The sequence below is a fragment of the Rhipicephalus sanguineus genome, chromosome 4 (genome assembly GCF_013339695.2).
Source record: "Rhipicephalus sanguineus isolate Rsan-2018 chromosome 4, BIME_Rsan_1.4, whole genome shotgun sequence".
Taxonomy (NCBI): Eukaryota; Metazoa; Arthropoda; class Arachnida; order Ixodida; family Ixodidae; genus Rhipicephalus; species Rhipicephalus sanguineus.
The window spans coordinates 70,551,269-70,565,814 of record NC_051179.1 but is presented as its reverse complement, the minus strand read 5'-3'; the positions used below and the strand labels follow the sequence as shown (position 1 = coordinate 70,565,814).

The 14,546-nt window shown below is 44.7% G+C and overlaps 1 protein-coding gene across 1 annotated transcript; it reads left to right on the top strand.

The window, feature by feature from the left end:
- The first annotated feature begins 2,443 nt into the window (after positions 1–2,443).
- Positions 2,444–12,789, top strand: LOC119390212 (rhomboid-related protein 2). The gene is made up of 8 exons (XM_049414699.1): positions 2,444–2,925; positions 3,110–3,133; positions 3,224–3,394; positions 3,936–4,106; positions 5,113–5,255; positions 7,736–7,848; positions 10,001–10,101; positions 12,203–12,789. Exons 1-8 carry the CDS (start codon positions 2,851–2,853, stop codon positions 12,512–12,514), a joined length of 1,110 nt encoding a protein of 369 aa, XP_049270656.1. The 5' UTR covers positions 2,444–2,850; the 3' UTR covers positions 12,515–12,789.
- Positions 12,790–14,546: the final 1,757 nt, after the last annotated feature.

Genomic DNA, 14,546 nt, shown 5'->3' with positions numbered 1-14,546 from the left:
CAAGGGTCACTAGGCACACTCTGATTTTTAATTTTTGTTTATAAGTTTTTATCGCATTCGGAATTATTTCCTTCTACATGTGCCGATGATATCAAGATGTTTAGGAAAATTCATTCTGTTAACGACTGTCGCTTTCTGCAGGCAGATCTGTTTTCTTTTTAAGGGCGTAGCACCTTAGGGGCCTGCAGCTTGTCGTCGATCCTCTGTCTCATGTCGCAAGTTCACGGGCCTAAGACAAGGCTAACAATGCTCAAAACCAGTGCAGAATGAACTAACAAAGGTCTAAAATAATGTAAACTACAGAAATAACGAAGCATTAATCGAAATAATTTACCTAAAATCGCGAAAAAAGTTTCTGAATCATCCGGCTGATACCCGCGCTGCGCTAGAGAGGGCGCCACCGCCTCGGCAAGCGTGCGATTGCCAAGGGAATCGCTGGATTGACCGTGCTACGCACTTTTTCAGGTTTCACGGTAGTGGAGCTGCATTAAGCGCACAATTTAGAACTCACCCAGACCTACACAGGAACGACAATATCGCTACAAATAACCGCAGAATTAGCACCGTTTTTTGCTGAATAGGGCACGAGTAATAACATATCTCTAAACACTGCGAAGACTAAAGTCACCAGATTCACTCGCATAACTTCTAGCATATCATTTTCTTGCTCTGATAATTTTGTTGTCGTTATGTAACATTTGTGATGTCAATGATATAATCTAGCGCATATCTAACGCAGTTGTACGTACTTACACCATTTAAACTGGTACGTGTATATATATATATATATATATATATGGTGTTCTCTTTGATAGCACCTGACAGTTTTTCTGCTCACACTAAGCGTGTCGCTATGCGAGGTCTTCGTTCTCTCATCTCTGCTTGCAGAATATCTAGAGAATTTTGTACACCGCAGTATGTCTTCCCCAACTTGAATATATGCGTCTTTTATCTGGAATTACATTTCTAATGCCGGCAGTAACAGCATTGAGTGAGTTCATAAAAAGAAAATCCTAAGCATACAACCATCGCTTCGCTGCTAGACATTACTCTGGAGATCTCGTTCTAACAGTGTTGGATTGCTATCACTGCCATCACTTCACTGCCGAAGAAACCGCACTGAACTGCTATTTCTTTTCAAGCTTGCCACGGTATCATAACCTGCCTTGAACTGCCCATTTGTACGTTGTATTAATTTTTGAATTCCACGTAAGATAACCAGAAAGCGTAGACTATTTCTCGTACCCGCGCGCCTGCCTCTGCCTACCCTCAACTGTACACACGATACAAAGTTTTTTATTATTATTATTATTCTCACTTTTTTTTATCTCGATCGTCTTTCATAGATCGCAGTCATCGGTTTCCTCCGAGCTTTGCGCTGTTTTTATGCAGTGTTGCACACTGTACATATGCTTTTCTCCTTTGTCTTTCAGGTATTGTTGTATGCGATTTTATTTATAATTGTTCTTTTATATTTCTCGTGTTATGTTATTGTATTTCCACCCTGTTGTCCTAATTGGTTGTTTTTACATTTTGCTCCTTTTTTGCGTGTTTTATCCTGTAGGCTGTCTGTATTGTTTAATAGCGGTATTTTTTTTAGTGAGTGAGTGAGTGAGTGAGTGAGTGAGTGAGTGAGTGAGTGAGTGAGTGAGTGAGTGAGTGAGTGAGTGAGTGAGTGAGTGAGTGAGTGAGTGAGTGAGTGAGTGAGTGAGTGAGTGAGTGAGTGAGGGATGCTGTCGTAACGGGTGACACTGCATACTATATAGGGAACGATAAGGACTGATCCCGCACAAGTCTTGAAGTCTTTATGGTGAACTTGAAACAGAGCAACAACGCTACTTTACACGTGGTGCACAAAACGCCTTGATAACATGACTTTCTGATCAAACTTTTTTTTAAGGCGAAAGCCTTAGATGCCTCATCAAACGCGAAAATTGACCGTTTGCGTCGGCGGTGTCAACACGAGTGATGCAAAAAATCATCACGTGAAGAAGGCACCATATATGACGTCTCACGACGTGACAAATAGTCAAAATTGACGTCGGATACGTTATCATGTGACGTTACGTTATGTGCATGCCGTAATTACGTCACATGACGACGCCATCACGTGGTGATTTCTTGCTTCGTTCGCGTTGACGCCGACGGTCGCTTTTCGCGTTTGATGAGGCATCTAAGGCCTTCGCCTTAATAACTCTCAGCTCGCTCATTTTCAATCTGAATGTACAATAAGGGCGAATGGTTTTTCCCGTTTGTTTTGTTACCTCATTCGCGCTCGCCATCAATCGCGCTCACCATGAACCACTTGAATTTAGCGCCGAATAGCGTTCAGTGATGAACAGCACCGAAAAAAAATGTTGCGATGCGGTAGTGCCATCTACAATTGAGGCCCGGCACTGGCGCCTCAGCGCACCTGTACTACTCGTGTACAGGTGGGGTTGTGCAATGCCAGTTTTCCCGGTTTCCGCAGCTTTCAGCAGTCTAGCGTGCCCAGGCGTGCCTTAGTGCCTTCGTAATCGCGCTGTTGGGACAATCGACGCGCTGTCTGCTCGCGTGCCGTTAACCGTTATTTTCTGGTCATCGGCATTTGTGTTGTGCAACGGAGTGCAACTATCGCTCGCACTGCCCTTGAAGCACGCACGTGTCCATGAAGAAGGCGTGTGCGTATATTTATGCTGTCGGCTTATGACTTGCGCGGATGGAAAATAGCTGCACTGGTTGTTTGTCGATAAGGCGCGTGCTCTTTCCTGTCTCCAGGTGACAGTCGGCGCGGCTTTTGTGACAACTGAGGGCGTGGGCTCTACACAAGTTGCGTCTTCGCCTAGTCCGACTCGATCAAGAACTTCGACGATGTCGCAATTTTCTGCAAAGCGTTACGGCACTGCTGGACATCCTTCGGAGGACGTCGTGATCGAGCTGGAGCGGGTAAATTAATCCCATTGAACTCTGCGATCGCCTTGAACTTGTGTGAGAGCTGCGCGGTGTTTGGCGCCTTGCCGTTTACCGGTTCTTGCGCGCTGTTTGAACGGACCTGTCATGTGCTCGTGCTGTTGCTCGTTGCATGTGTATGATTCAATTTTAACGGATTCTTTCGCGCTCTTCTTTTCAGTTGTGGAGGCCCATCTTCGATAAGGTGAGTGCAGTGTCAGCGTATCGGTCGAGATAAGCTGTCTTCGTTTTGCTAAGTTCTTAATTTGTGGTTACTTTCACGTTTTCTGATTAGTACGATCGTGACCACGACGGCGAAATTCCTCTCGAGGATATCCTGCAGCTGTTGCACGAAAAAAATGAGGAGCTCCAGCACGACATTCCTCCGAGCGTGCTCGAGGAAATTGTCGAGAGAGCCGACTGGGATTCCAACAGAAAACTCTCGTATGCGGAATTCAAAAGAATGGTGCGTGTTTCATTCATTCTTCATTGCTTTTTCGCCATCAAACGCGGCTAATTGATTCCTCCTTGCACCTACACCGCTTTCTTAGTAGTTGTAAACGAACGGTCATGCTTAGAAAGCTTCATTGGAATAAACTGCACTAGTTATTGTATATAGGTTAAATTGAAATTAACAGCCGATGGCAAGAAAACAGAATTAGCCTTTAATTTTGGTATGACTTAATACTAGACCTTTCCTTCTCGCCCTCGCCCCATTCGCAATGTGTTGCACGACATAAGGAATTTGTATTTCAGCGAAATAAAGTGTAAGTTCTCTGTGCATTGTCTCAGTGGTGCGCACCATAGTGTCAAATGTGATGCAGACTTGCTCATAAATGGTTTGCTGGAAAGAACTGTGATCACAGTTCGTTAAATGTAATAAGCATTTAAAATTTGGACCTCCAAAATAAGTCTTACTTACCATATGTTTGCTTACTTAATTGTCTGATCATTACGGACAGTGTAAACTTCAAAAGATGCAAAAAACAAAAAGTCTTTTTCTGCAGGTACATGCTTACGACTTGGCTGAGCACAGGCCACGGTTCCTTAGACTGGTTCGCTACGCCGCCATGACCGTTGTTCCCAAAAAACAGCGAGCCACGGTCGTGCGTCGATACATCGACGAGTATAGTTGCATGCCGCCACCTCTCTTCCTGATCACCGTCAGTCTCGTCGAGGTAAGTGCGCACGTTTTGTGAGCTTTAGCACAACTCTTCCCGGGTTGTAGTCCATGGTTCCGAGTTCGTCGACAATGCTCACAGTGGAGGAAGGGCGAGATCGCGCAAGCACCTCGCACTATGATAGTTTGCTTTCACTTTCGTGATTTGCAGGGCTCCATGCTTTCCTCGCCCGACCATAGGCACGTGCACAAAGGGGGAGGGGACCCCTCTCCTAATTATATAAGAGGGGCGCCAAGTCTGCTCCATACTTTTACACAGTTGTACTTGTCCCGTCGTTGTTTAATGTGACTTGAAAGGGAGGACTTACAGGGGCCCTGCAACACTTTTCCAAGTAATTATCGAATGGTTTCATTAAAAGAGTTCATTGCCTCACACATTGACTGCCGCAAAAACTGTTAGAATCTGTCTAGCATGAGTGGAGGTACAGGGCTTTGTCACACATTCTAAGCACTTTCTCTCTCCTTTCGAACCAGTGAGCATGTTGAAAGCTACGCAAGGGAGGGGGATATGACAAAGGGGCAAGAGGATGCTTCCATTCGTCAGCGCGAGTCATGACCCTGAGCGCTCGCTATTCTTTTTTTTATATGAACACGTGACTTACTTTCAGCGTGGTCGCGATTGCATGCATGGGAACGAGGCGGCATCCCGTGTCAGCCACAGTAACTGCAGCTCACAGTGCTCAAATCAGGCAGTGGCCATGGACTTTGGGTTTATGACATCATTTGTCGAGAGAAGAGTGAGCGATTTCTAGCTGACTTTGAGAATTCATGTAAATTCCAGGCCACATGCTGCGCTATAATGTTTGGCTCATGTGTTCTCAGGAGCCTCGACCACCGATCGGCAGCGTTTTCTGAACATGCAGGAAAAGTGTTGCAGGGCCCCTTTAAAATGACATTAAAGGAATGACTATCTCAGCTTCAGTTATTGTCATCCAGCACTGTCTATGTTCATGCTTTGTCGCTACCCTAGACTTCAGTTTCTCCCCCTTTTTGCCCTCTTACAGGTCGCAGTTTTCATCTACTATTGCGTGACCCTTGGAGAGTTCACAGCCATAGGCCCGGTGCCGAGGGACAGCCCACTCATCTACAACCCCCGGCGACGAAAAGAAGCGTGGCGTTATCTTACTTACATGTTCATACATGTTGGGTAAGGTGCCATCTGAACACTTAACTTTGGACACTTATTGAACTATATTTAAATATAACTAGTCAATGCAATGCTGAATGAGGAACAGTTTGGCCCAGTAATAATCAAATTAGGTCACATTGGATTGCTTGCTAATTAGTCATAACAGAGAAGAAGTGGTTTGATGGAAGCAAATGAAACAGAAGAAAATGTTTGTAGTCATATCTCATAGCTTGTTTCTTGAATGGCTTGGGAATAGCAACACCCCGTACTTGTCTATGGTATTGGCATTTTTTCTGACACTTGCTGAACATCTATGGCACATAAGAGACAATATGATCTCCACGCTTTTTTTTAGTCCTTTTCTCTTGGCATTGCATATGTGGTAAGCAAAAAACATGGCTTATTAATACTGGTGGCACATGGCTGATATTGATTGCGATTGGATTCTCTCCACAGCTTGTGCAAATGAGCCAATTGCAATTGAAAAGAAGGGCACCGTGCAACACCCTTATAAAGTCTTGATGGTTTCATTTAAAGTAGAGTCTGCAAGATCTCGATTAGGGCAGCACTCAAAATTTCTTTGGTTGTGATTCATGTGAAAGCCATGAATGTTAAATTGCCAAGGTCTGTGTGATTGGTCTTTTTCTGCGTAGTTGAAATTTGACGAATGGTTCAGGTTCAGTTTATTGCAGTGTTGAACAAAAGGTTAAAACTAGTTCAACTGATGGAGATGTGGATCCCTTAAACGGACCGCACTTGAGAACAGCGGGAACAGAGTTCGCATATAGCAGTACATTGAAAAAAAAACAAATGTGCTTGTTACGTTCCATGCAATTCATAACACACACCTTTATACATTTTGTAATAGGAACGTAAAATTCAAAAGTAGAAAAAAAAAATGTAGAAGTAGGTATAGATAGGAACGCATTTTGTGAATGTTAAATTCACAGTGGCAAATATGATGCATAAACGATTAATTTTAAGCGCAAAAGAGTGACAGTATTGTGGCTGGCACACTTAACAGCTATATTTTTTTTTATGAAGTTCATTTTGGAAAGGAGGTAATTTATAGTAAGCTTTTACATGCCTGTAAGAGTTCTGAAAAAAGACAATTGCTTGCTGTTCGTTCAAGTGTGAGGTGTATGCCCAGGTGTTTCTCTTCAGGCTTGCAAGAGAATTAAAAACACAAAGGCAGGTATGGTTATGTGTTGTACCTCGTTGCTGGATTTTGCAAATGAAGTCTGAGCCGAAATGAAATTGTCGTGATGAAGAAGTAGCCTGATATGTGCATTAAAATCAACCCCAGTGATCCTTTTACAGCGAAAGCTGTTATGAGATCATTTCACCGGCCGTTTTTGGTGCCGTAGTTGTCCGCCGCCGCCGCCGCCGCCGGTGTCCGTAACCAGTATCGCTCGAAATAAGAAAAAAAACTAAATAAGAAAAAAGTTCCAGGAGGAAACGAGGTTCGAACCTGGGCCCTCTGCGTGGGAGCCCAGTATTCAACCTCTGAGCCATGCCGGTGCTTGAAACTGCTTTGCAAAAAGGTCCTATACAGGCTTCATGTCGGGAAGGAACCACATTAGTATATGCAATATAGCGTGGTAGAAGAGTAAAATCAGCACCAAGCGTCACACAAGGCGAATTCTGTAACCAGGCGTCACACAATGCGAATTGCGCAACGAGTAGGTTGTTGAATGCTTCCAACCCATTACAAAGAGCTCTGCCATAATTCTTCATCGTCATCACGCACAGCATCAACAAAGTGCGCATAATGCCTTACATGCGTTTAGCAGGTACCACGGCTGTCTGTAGAATGACGAAAAATGGCACAGTGCCTACTGCCGTACTTCTCAAAAATTACAATGATTTATAGCGTAGTGGGTTCCTCGCAAGTGCACTTCTGTTGGTAGCCAAGGAAGCCCATAAGGCTCCCATGATCCATTTCCTCAGGGTCTCAATAAAGTCAATTCTCTCTCTCTCTCGCTCTACGTTTCTCCGGTTAAAGTGTGCTATAAAGCGTGGTGGGACAGTTAAATAACGACCGGGCGTCACACAATATGCATTACGTAACTAGTGGGTCGTTTAAAGCTTCCAACCCATTACAAAGGGCGCATCCATAATTATTCATGGTCGTCAACCGCCGCATCAACAAACTGCACATAATCGCTTACATATGGTAGCTCGCTTCTCCGCAGAACAACGAATAATGTCATGCTGGGTGCTTCCCAACTTCCCAAAAATTACGCTTTGTGGCGTAGTGGGTACGTTGCTAATGTACCTGTATTAGTAGCCACAGGAGAGTTTATAACGGGCTCTAGAAATGCCGCTCTTCCAGCTTTCGCTGTGACTGTGCTGCGCTTTCCGCGCAGGCCTGGCGTTTTTTTCTGTAGAACGTTCAACCTTTTGAGAGGGGATCATGTGGGCTTTGACCACAAGGGGGGCAGCAACAGTGCTGATTTGTGTGTGGCGTTAGTGATGTTGTTTTCATTTTTTTTCAGCGGCTTCCACATCTTCTTCAACCTTCTTGTTCAGCTCATCCTCGGGATTCCACTTGAAATGGTCCACAAGTGGTGGAGGGTCATGCTTATCTACGGCGGGGGAGTTGTGGCCGGTATGTAACAAAAAGAACTTCACATTAATAGTGAGATCTGACATGAAAGTAGCTTTGTTTTTTTAAAAAAATTCATTAAAAACCTATATTCACAGCACTGTATTAAGGGTACGATTCTTTTTCTTTTTTTTTTTATAATATATATATATATATATCCATGTTTGTTATATTGAGGTCTGACTATTAATTAGTTGTTATTACAAATGGAGGCGAAAATGTTTGAGGCCCATGTACCTAGATTTAGGCGCACGTTAAAGAACCCCAGGTGGTCGAAATTTCCGGAGTCCTCCACTACGGTGTCCCTCGTAATCGTATCACGGTTTTGGGACGTTATACCCTAGATATCGTTAGTTGTTAATTACAATTCGTACAGTAGCAATGGTTTTCATATGCATGCTTGCCCGGCAAGAGGAATCCTTAAAGGGACTCAAGAGAGGGACACTCAAGGGTGAAGAGGACAATAATTACTAAGTTTAAGCTGATAAACTATTAGTTGAAAATTCTGTTGTTGTTTATTTCACACTGTTAGGTGAAATGTTAGAAGAACAAGAAATGAAGATTAAGGTTCCCTCTTATTCATTGTGTTGAAACTCCAATGCCGGTGTGTCAGTGAAGTCATTAGAAACAGAAATTTCATATTGCATTGTGGGTGCTCTCAATTTACGTTAGCTTGTATGTAGCTTAGTGTTGTGTCTTCTCATGATTCTTAGATTAGTGTTGTGTACACTCATAAGTTTATAGACAGGGTTTGTATGTGGCCTTGTTTAAAGGGACCGACAACTGCCCAGAATATGAAATGAGTTGACTCCACTGATGTAAAGATTGTCCGTCGCACTGACTCAAACCAACCATGTTTTTTTCGTGAGAGATGGATTTATATTTTTATTTTGAAAGTCGCGAAAAATGACCTGTCGCGCCTCTGATGGCAAAAACATGAATGATCCGATGAAGACGGCCACGTGACCGTTGATTGCTGTACGCGGTCGACGATTTTTTTGTTAGTATTGAAATATTGTTCGTTTCTTTATATTAAAAGGTATTACTCCATAATAATGTACATATAGGCCTGCGTTAGCACTATGCATTAAAGTGGCGCTGCCTTCGCGCGACGTAATGATCCTATGGATCGTCAGCGCGTCTTGAACAACTTTTCAGCGTGCTCATGCAACCGTGCATGCAGTTTCCAGGTCGTTAAGATGTTGGAGCGGCATACTTTTGCAACCTACACTTCATCTCAGAAATGAAGCGCGCTGCTACTCGGTGCGGCCGTGCATACGCACAGTTACGTTTTCGATTACTTGGCTCGGCTCGTGTATCGAGAGAGTAACGACGCCGGGACAAGCCATCCATGACACAGGCGCAGGCAACCTTGGGCGCAGGCGCACACAACGCTGTACCAATACTGGGAAGGTGTATAATGTCACACATCTCATTGTAACAGCTTGCTATTTTCAAAAATGGTTGGAAAGCTCAAAATAAAGGTGGTTAAGCATAGTTACAGTAACTCCTCCGAAAGCGGAACGACGACAGCTTTCACAAGGGCTAGCGGCATCGCTATCAGTTTTCAGCGTTGCTGGAGCAAGCCTCCATGTGTGTTTGGAGCCTTTCAGATCGAAAAATACTGCTTATAAAATAACTACGTGCTTTTCGGATAAACCACTGCAGCTACAAATGCTACGAAGGGTGAGCTTCTTGTCGCGCCGTAAAAAACTGGGTCGAGAAAAATCAGTTGTCGGTCCCTTTAAGCTGATGCTTGTGTCCTATAGAAGTAATGTTGAATAGAACAAAGAAAATTATCCTCTCAATTATGTGTTTATTATAATGCAGGTTTGAACTTACCAAGCTGACTCCTTTGTGGCGACCTATTAATGTGTATAATACTATACTTAATATGTTTTTGATGTTGGTCCTTTACACACAAATTATAGTATAAATGTGTTACAGTGTTTATGTGATTAACGAGTTCTCCTTAGCCACAGCACTCAAGTTCAAATCCTAGGGTAACCACAAAATTCAGCTGGTTTGTTTTTTATAATGTAGTGGTAGTACTAGTCACTGGAGATTGTCGTCGCTAAAAAAAGAAAAAGAGAAAGCATTATCTGTCATGCTCTTGTTTACTGTTGGAATGGTCTGTCTCGCATGTTCTTTCTAGGATCACTTGGGTCGTCACTGTCAGATCCGTACGTTTTTCTTGCTGGTGCTTCTGGCGGCGTGTACGCTCTCATTGCTGCTCATCTGGCCACGCTTATTCTGGTAAGATAAGTATCAAACAACCTTGTTCAAAACCTCGAGAAACAAACAATAACTTTTGTTGCTAACTGTCAAAATGCTCAGTGTACCACTTGTTATGAGCCCTTAAACTAATGGCGTTTTTCACTGGGAGATCCAGAGCGGCTGCTGAAATCCCGGAGCGAGCACTCGGATTTCATGAAGCCAAATCTGCCAGTGGAACACGGGAATGCTCCGCGAGGGAACGCCCCGGAAGTCACGTGAACCGGTTACGGAAACAATTCCTTTTTCCGCTCTCTAGATTTCTATGGCAACTTTGGCCGCCACTGCAAGGCGCGCATTTCGACCACACAGTCGCAAACAGCAGGGATACAATTTTGTTGTTATTGTGGCAGAATAGCGGGGAGGCAAAACTTTCTTTAGTAGGTTGGACGACGACAGAGAATCAACATGTACGCTAGGTTTTGAACGCATTTACAGTGCTCTCGTAGAGAGGGAAAAAAAGGAAAATAGAAATACAGAAACACAAGCACAGTCAAAAGAGTTTTCTCTGCACCCCGCACGTGCAGCAGACTTGGAGAACAGTGGGAGAAAACGCTTTCCCTGTGTTGGGTGACGGTCCCTGTGGCTTTCAGTATTCTTTCACGGGGTGGGCGTGTAGGTCGTAAAACGACGATGTGAAGGACGTTCTCCGCTCTTACCGTACTCGTAGTCGCCTCCAAATTGCGGGCCGCTTCGGTCGCAACCCCGAAAACGAGTCCCCCCGGGTTGCCCTTCTTCCTCCTTTTCGCCACGGGGTCCTCCAATTAAAAACCAATCCGAAGTGGGGGCTGCTTCCCAATATTCGACAATACAACAGTTGTGTTGCGAGCATGGACGAGCACGTGGAACTCACTCCGGCTGTGCGTCGCCTGTTGCTGGGCGTGCTTAGGAACGGCGGGAACGATCTCAATGGTAAGTGCTACGTACTTCACACTGATAATAAATTCTGCCCGTAATGATAACTCTTGATAGCTCCGCGTGAAGGCTGGTCACATAGACGTACGGTATGTAGGTGCACGTGGCAACGGCCGCAATCGGCGCTCGCAAAAATGGGGAACGTTCTGAGCAGGATTTCTTTCCATCTGAGTAGTTACGTACCTGCCGCCTTAGAAGTCCTACTGCTTTAGAATATCGCAGGCGCGTCGGAATTTTCTCAACGTTCACCAAGCATATCTTCTCCGAGAGGCTCCGAGAAAGTTTCCCGAAAGAAGACTTCGTACAGCACCTGCGTCTCTTCGCCGTCTTCTTCGTCGGAGCTGGACGAGCTGCTGCTGGAACTGCTCTCGTCGCTAGATAGAAGTTCCACCCCAGCAGCAAACGCAGCCATTTTGCGAAGCTCAGCCGCTCAGCGAACGACGGATGTGACGTATGCTGCCCGTCGTGTTTCCGCACGAATCCACGACTTGGCGGCGGAGCAAGTGAGAGCAATCCGCCTCGGAGCGAGTTGCCCTGAAACTACCAGTGAAACGCGCGGAGCCGCTACGAATCTACCAGTGAAATTCAGATTCGTCGCCACGGAGCAAAAAAACCTGCTCCGGATCTCCCAGTGAAAAACGCCATAAGTGCCCTTTTTTTTTGTCTGCACTACCGTGTGTTATTGTTCCTTTGTTGCCATCATAGTGAAGAAGAGGAAAAACAAATGCTTTGGTGTCTTGCTATGTGCGTGATCAGCGTTTGTGTTTGACCAGTGCTACCTCGATTGCGCAAGTCGTCAGTGTCGCATAAGTCGTCATAAGTCATAAAAACACTTTGGACCCCACAGTTGTAATGAAGCAGTGATGATGGAAGTCTAACTTAATTGCAAGTGACTTTCTGCACTGTAGCTCAGTATCTGTGGATTACTGCTACTCGGTGTGAGGTCGCAGGTTCAGCTCCTAGTGATGACTGCTGCATCTCATTAGGGCAAAATGCGAAAATGTTCCTATGCTTAAGTCTCCAGGTGTGTGTTAACGAACCTCAGGTTGTCAAAATAAATCCGGGCTCCTCCATTGCAGCGTCTCTCATGACAATACCTACAGTGCCATTTGGGGACATTAATTGCCACACTTGAAATTACTTTTCTTCCTGTTTTTCACCCTTTTAGAACTTCAAGGAGATGGACTTCGCTTGGGTTCGCGTTGTGTTCCTGACGATATTTGGCAGCACGGATGTCGGTGTGGCCATGTACACACGCTACATGGAGGAAGACGAGGAGAATCGCGTGAGCTACGCCGCTCACCTGGCAGGCGCCACAGCGGGCCTCCTGCTCGGCGTTCCCATGTTGCGCAACCTAGTCGTGCATCGCTGGGAGGTGATCACGGGGCGGGTCTTCTTTGTAGTGTTTGTCTTGCTCATTCTCGCTGCCGTCCTGGTGAACGCACTTTACCAGGAATACTTTCCAAAGTCAGAGATGTGAAAGAATGGGGCCAGAGCAGTATCGTGAGGGAAAGTGCGTGGGCAGCTCTCGCCCCTCGTGGGAGATTTTCACCTCTCGTGCTTTAAGGAACGGCCAACTACAAGTTTATGGGGAACGAAAATGTTTCCATGAACGAGAATACAACTGTGCGCAGTTGGAAAAGTAAGGTCCAGTCGATTCACCCGCACCACCTGAACCAGTTCACACGGTGTTGCACCTTGCCACTCGCTTCTGCAGTACAGCGCTGGTACAGCACACAGTGGTACAGCACTGTACAACAGTACGCGTCTTCTGAACCACGCAGTTTATTTTGGAAGGTGCAGGACCGGTTCGCGACTGTTCTGCACCCTCTGTGCTGATGGTGCCGGCTTAGTACATATGTGTAGCTGCAAAGCAGCAGCAGACGATGCGGGACAGTGGTGCAGGTGTCGTTTCAACTTTGCTTGATGTGCATCTACTGCTCCTACGCAATGTGAGGTGCGTTCACACCTCAGTAACAACCATACATGCAGTTTGCACCGTTCAAACTTATGTGAGCAGCACACATTAAGCAGGCAAAAGTAAGATGTACACCTCTGAACTTGAACTTCACAATTTCCTATCTCCTCGTGCCCCTCCATGAACTGGTTCAATGTGGCACGGGTGAATCAAACCGGCCTATGATCGAAGGGCTAGTCGAATAAGCTGCAGCACTGCTGCAGAGCAAAAGCTATGCTCACTGCCTTTGTGGGGGGTCACAGGCATCGAAAACTCGGGCTTTCATGTTTCTGCACTTAATTCACGTAAGGAAAGCGCTATTTTTGATTAGAGTGAACAAAGCACAGCGTTCTCAAGCTGTAAATGTGTTCTCCCGAAAATTGCTTTCTTCTGTCACTACGCTATGCGTCGTGGTACCACTCTCGGCTCAGAAAGTTTTGGTGCTGGCTCATTATTATACCAAATGCATGTGTGTAGACAATAATGATGATAGTAGGGGTGAAAGAGGTTGTTGCGGTTTAAAGTGGAAAAACTGCCTTAATTTAAATGTAGCAAGGGTTATATGAGAAGGAATTGTCACTTTGCCTCTTGAGATATCGTGTGCCAGTAGAGTTGGTTGTGCTGGCCGTATTTTATGATGGGTAGCACCCCCCCCTAACAGCACTGCACGAACAGGCGTCCTTTATTGATACACAAAATGTCAATAGGCTTATCATCATGTATGAAAGACAGTGATGCACTACGCAGAATGGTATTTGTGTATGTGAGGACCTCATCATAATGAAACCAATTCCATGCACACCTAATTAAACCATGTGTACTGTGAGGTTAAAGGGGCCCTGCAACACCTTTTTCTTTGAGCCTGAAAATCTATTAACCATTAAAAGTAAATTATAACTGTAACACTGTTTCTTTCTACATGCTAATGGCATCGTTGCTCCATTACGCTTATGGTCGCACCTAACAAATATAATGACGTTTTATCAACAAAAAAGAATGCGAAGGAATAACACTGATATGCAGGCATATATATCACAGGAAGATGACAATACCTCCTTGCCATGAATTTGAACATAAATGAAATATATCAATTGTAGCTGTGACATTTTAAAGTTCTTACAGTTATGGAAAAATGACATTATTTGATCAGCAAATGGGACAAATTTATGCACTAAATGAGCAAATTTATGCCCTAAATAACTCTTAACTGTAATACTGTTACCTCTTGCTGGTACTAATGTACCCATGACTGCCTTCAGGCTAATAATGTTTTTTCACCATGTTTAAAGATTGTTGCTATGCCCCTTCAGCCACATGTATTCATTACTTACGCAAAACCAGCATGTGCCTTCTGCAAAGAAATTTGCATAATCATTTGGCAACCAGGAAAAACGCTGATCATGCTACTTATACTACTAAGAGATTCATGCATGCATAAGTCATTGACAGTGGGAACAAACACCATCTGCTTTTCCTGTGCAGAAACTGACATCAACGAAACTTTGTGACATCATGTTTTGTAGTTTGTCTCTAAGCTTTCGTGTGTGTATCGCTC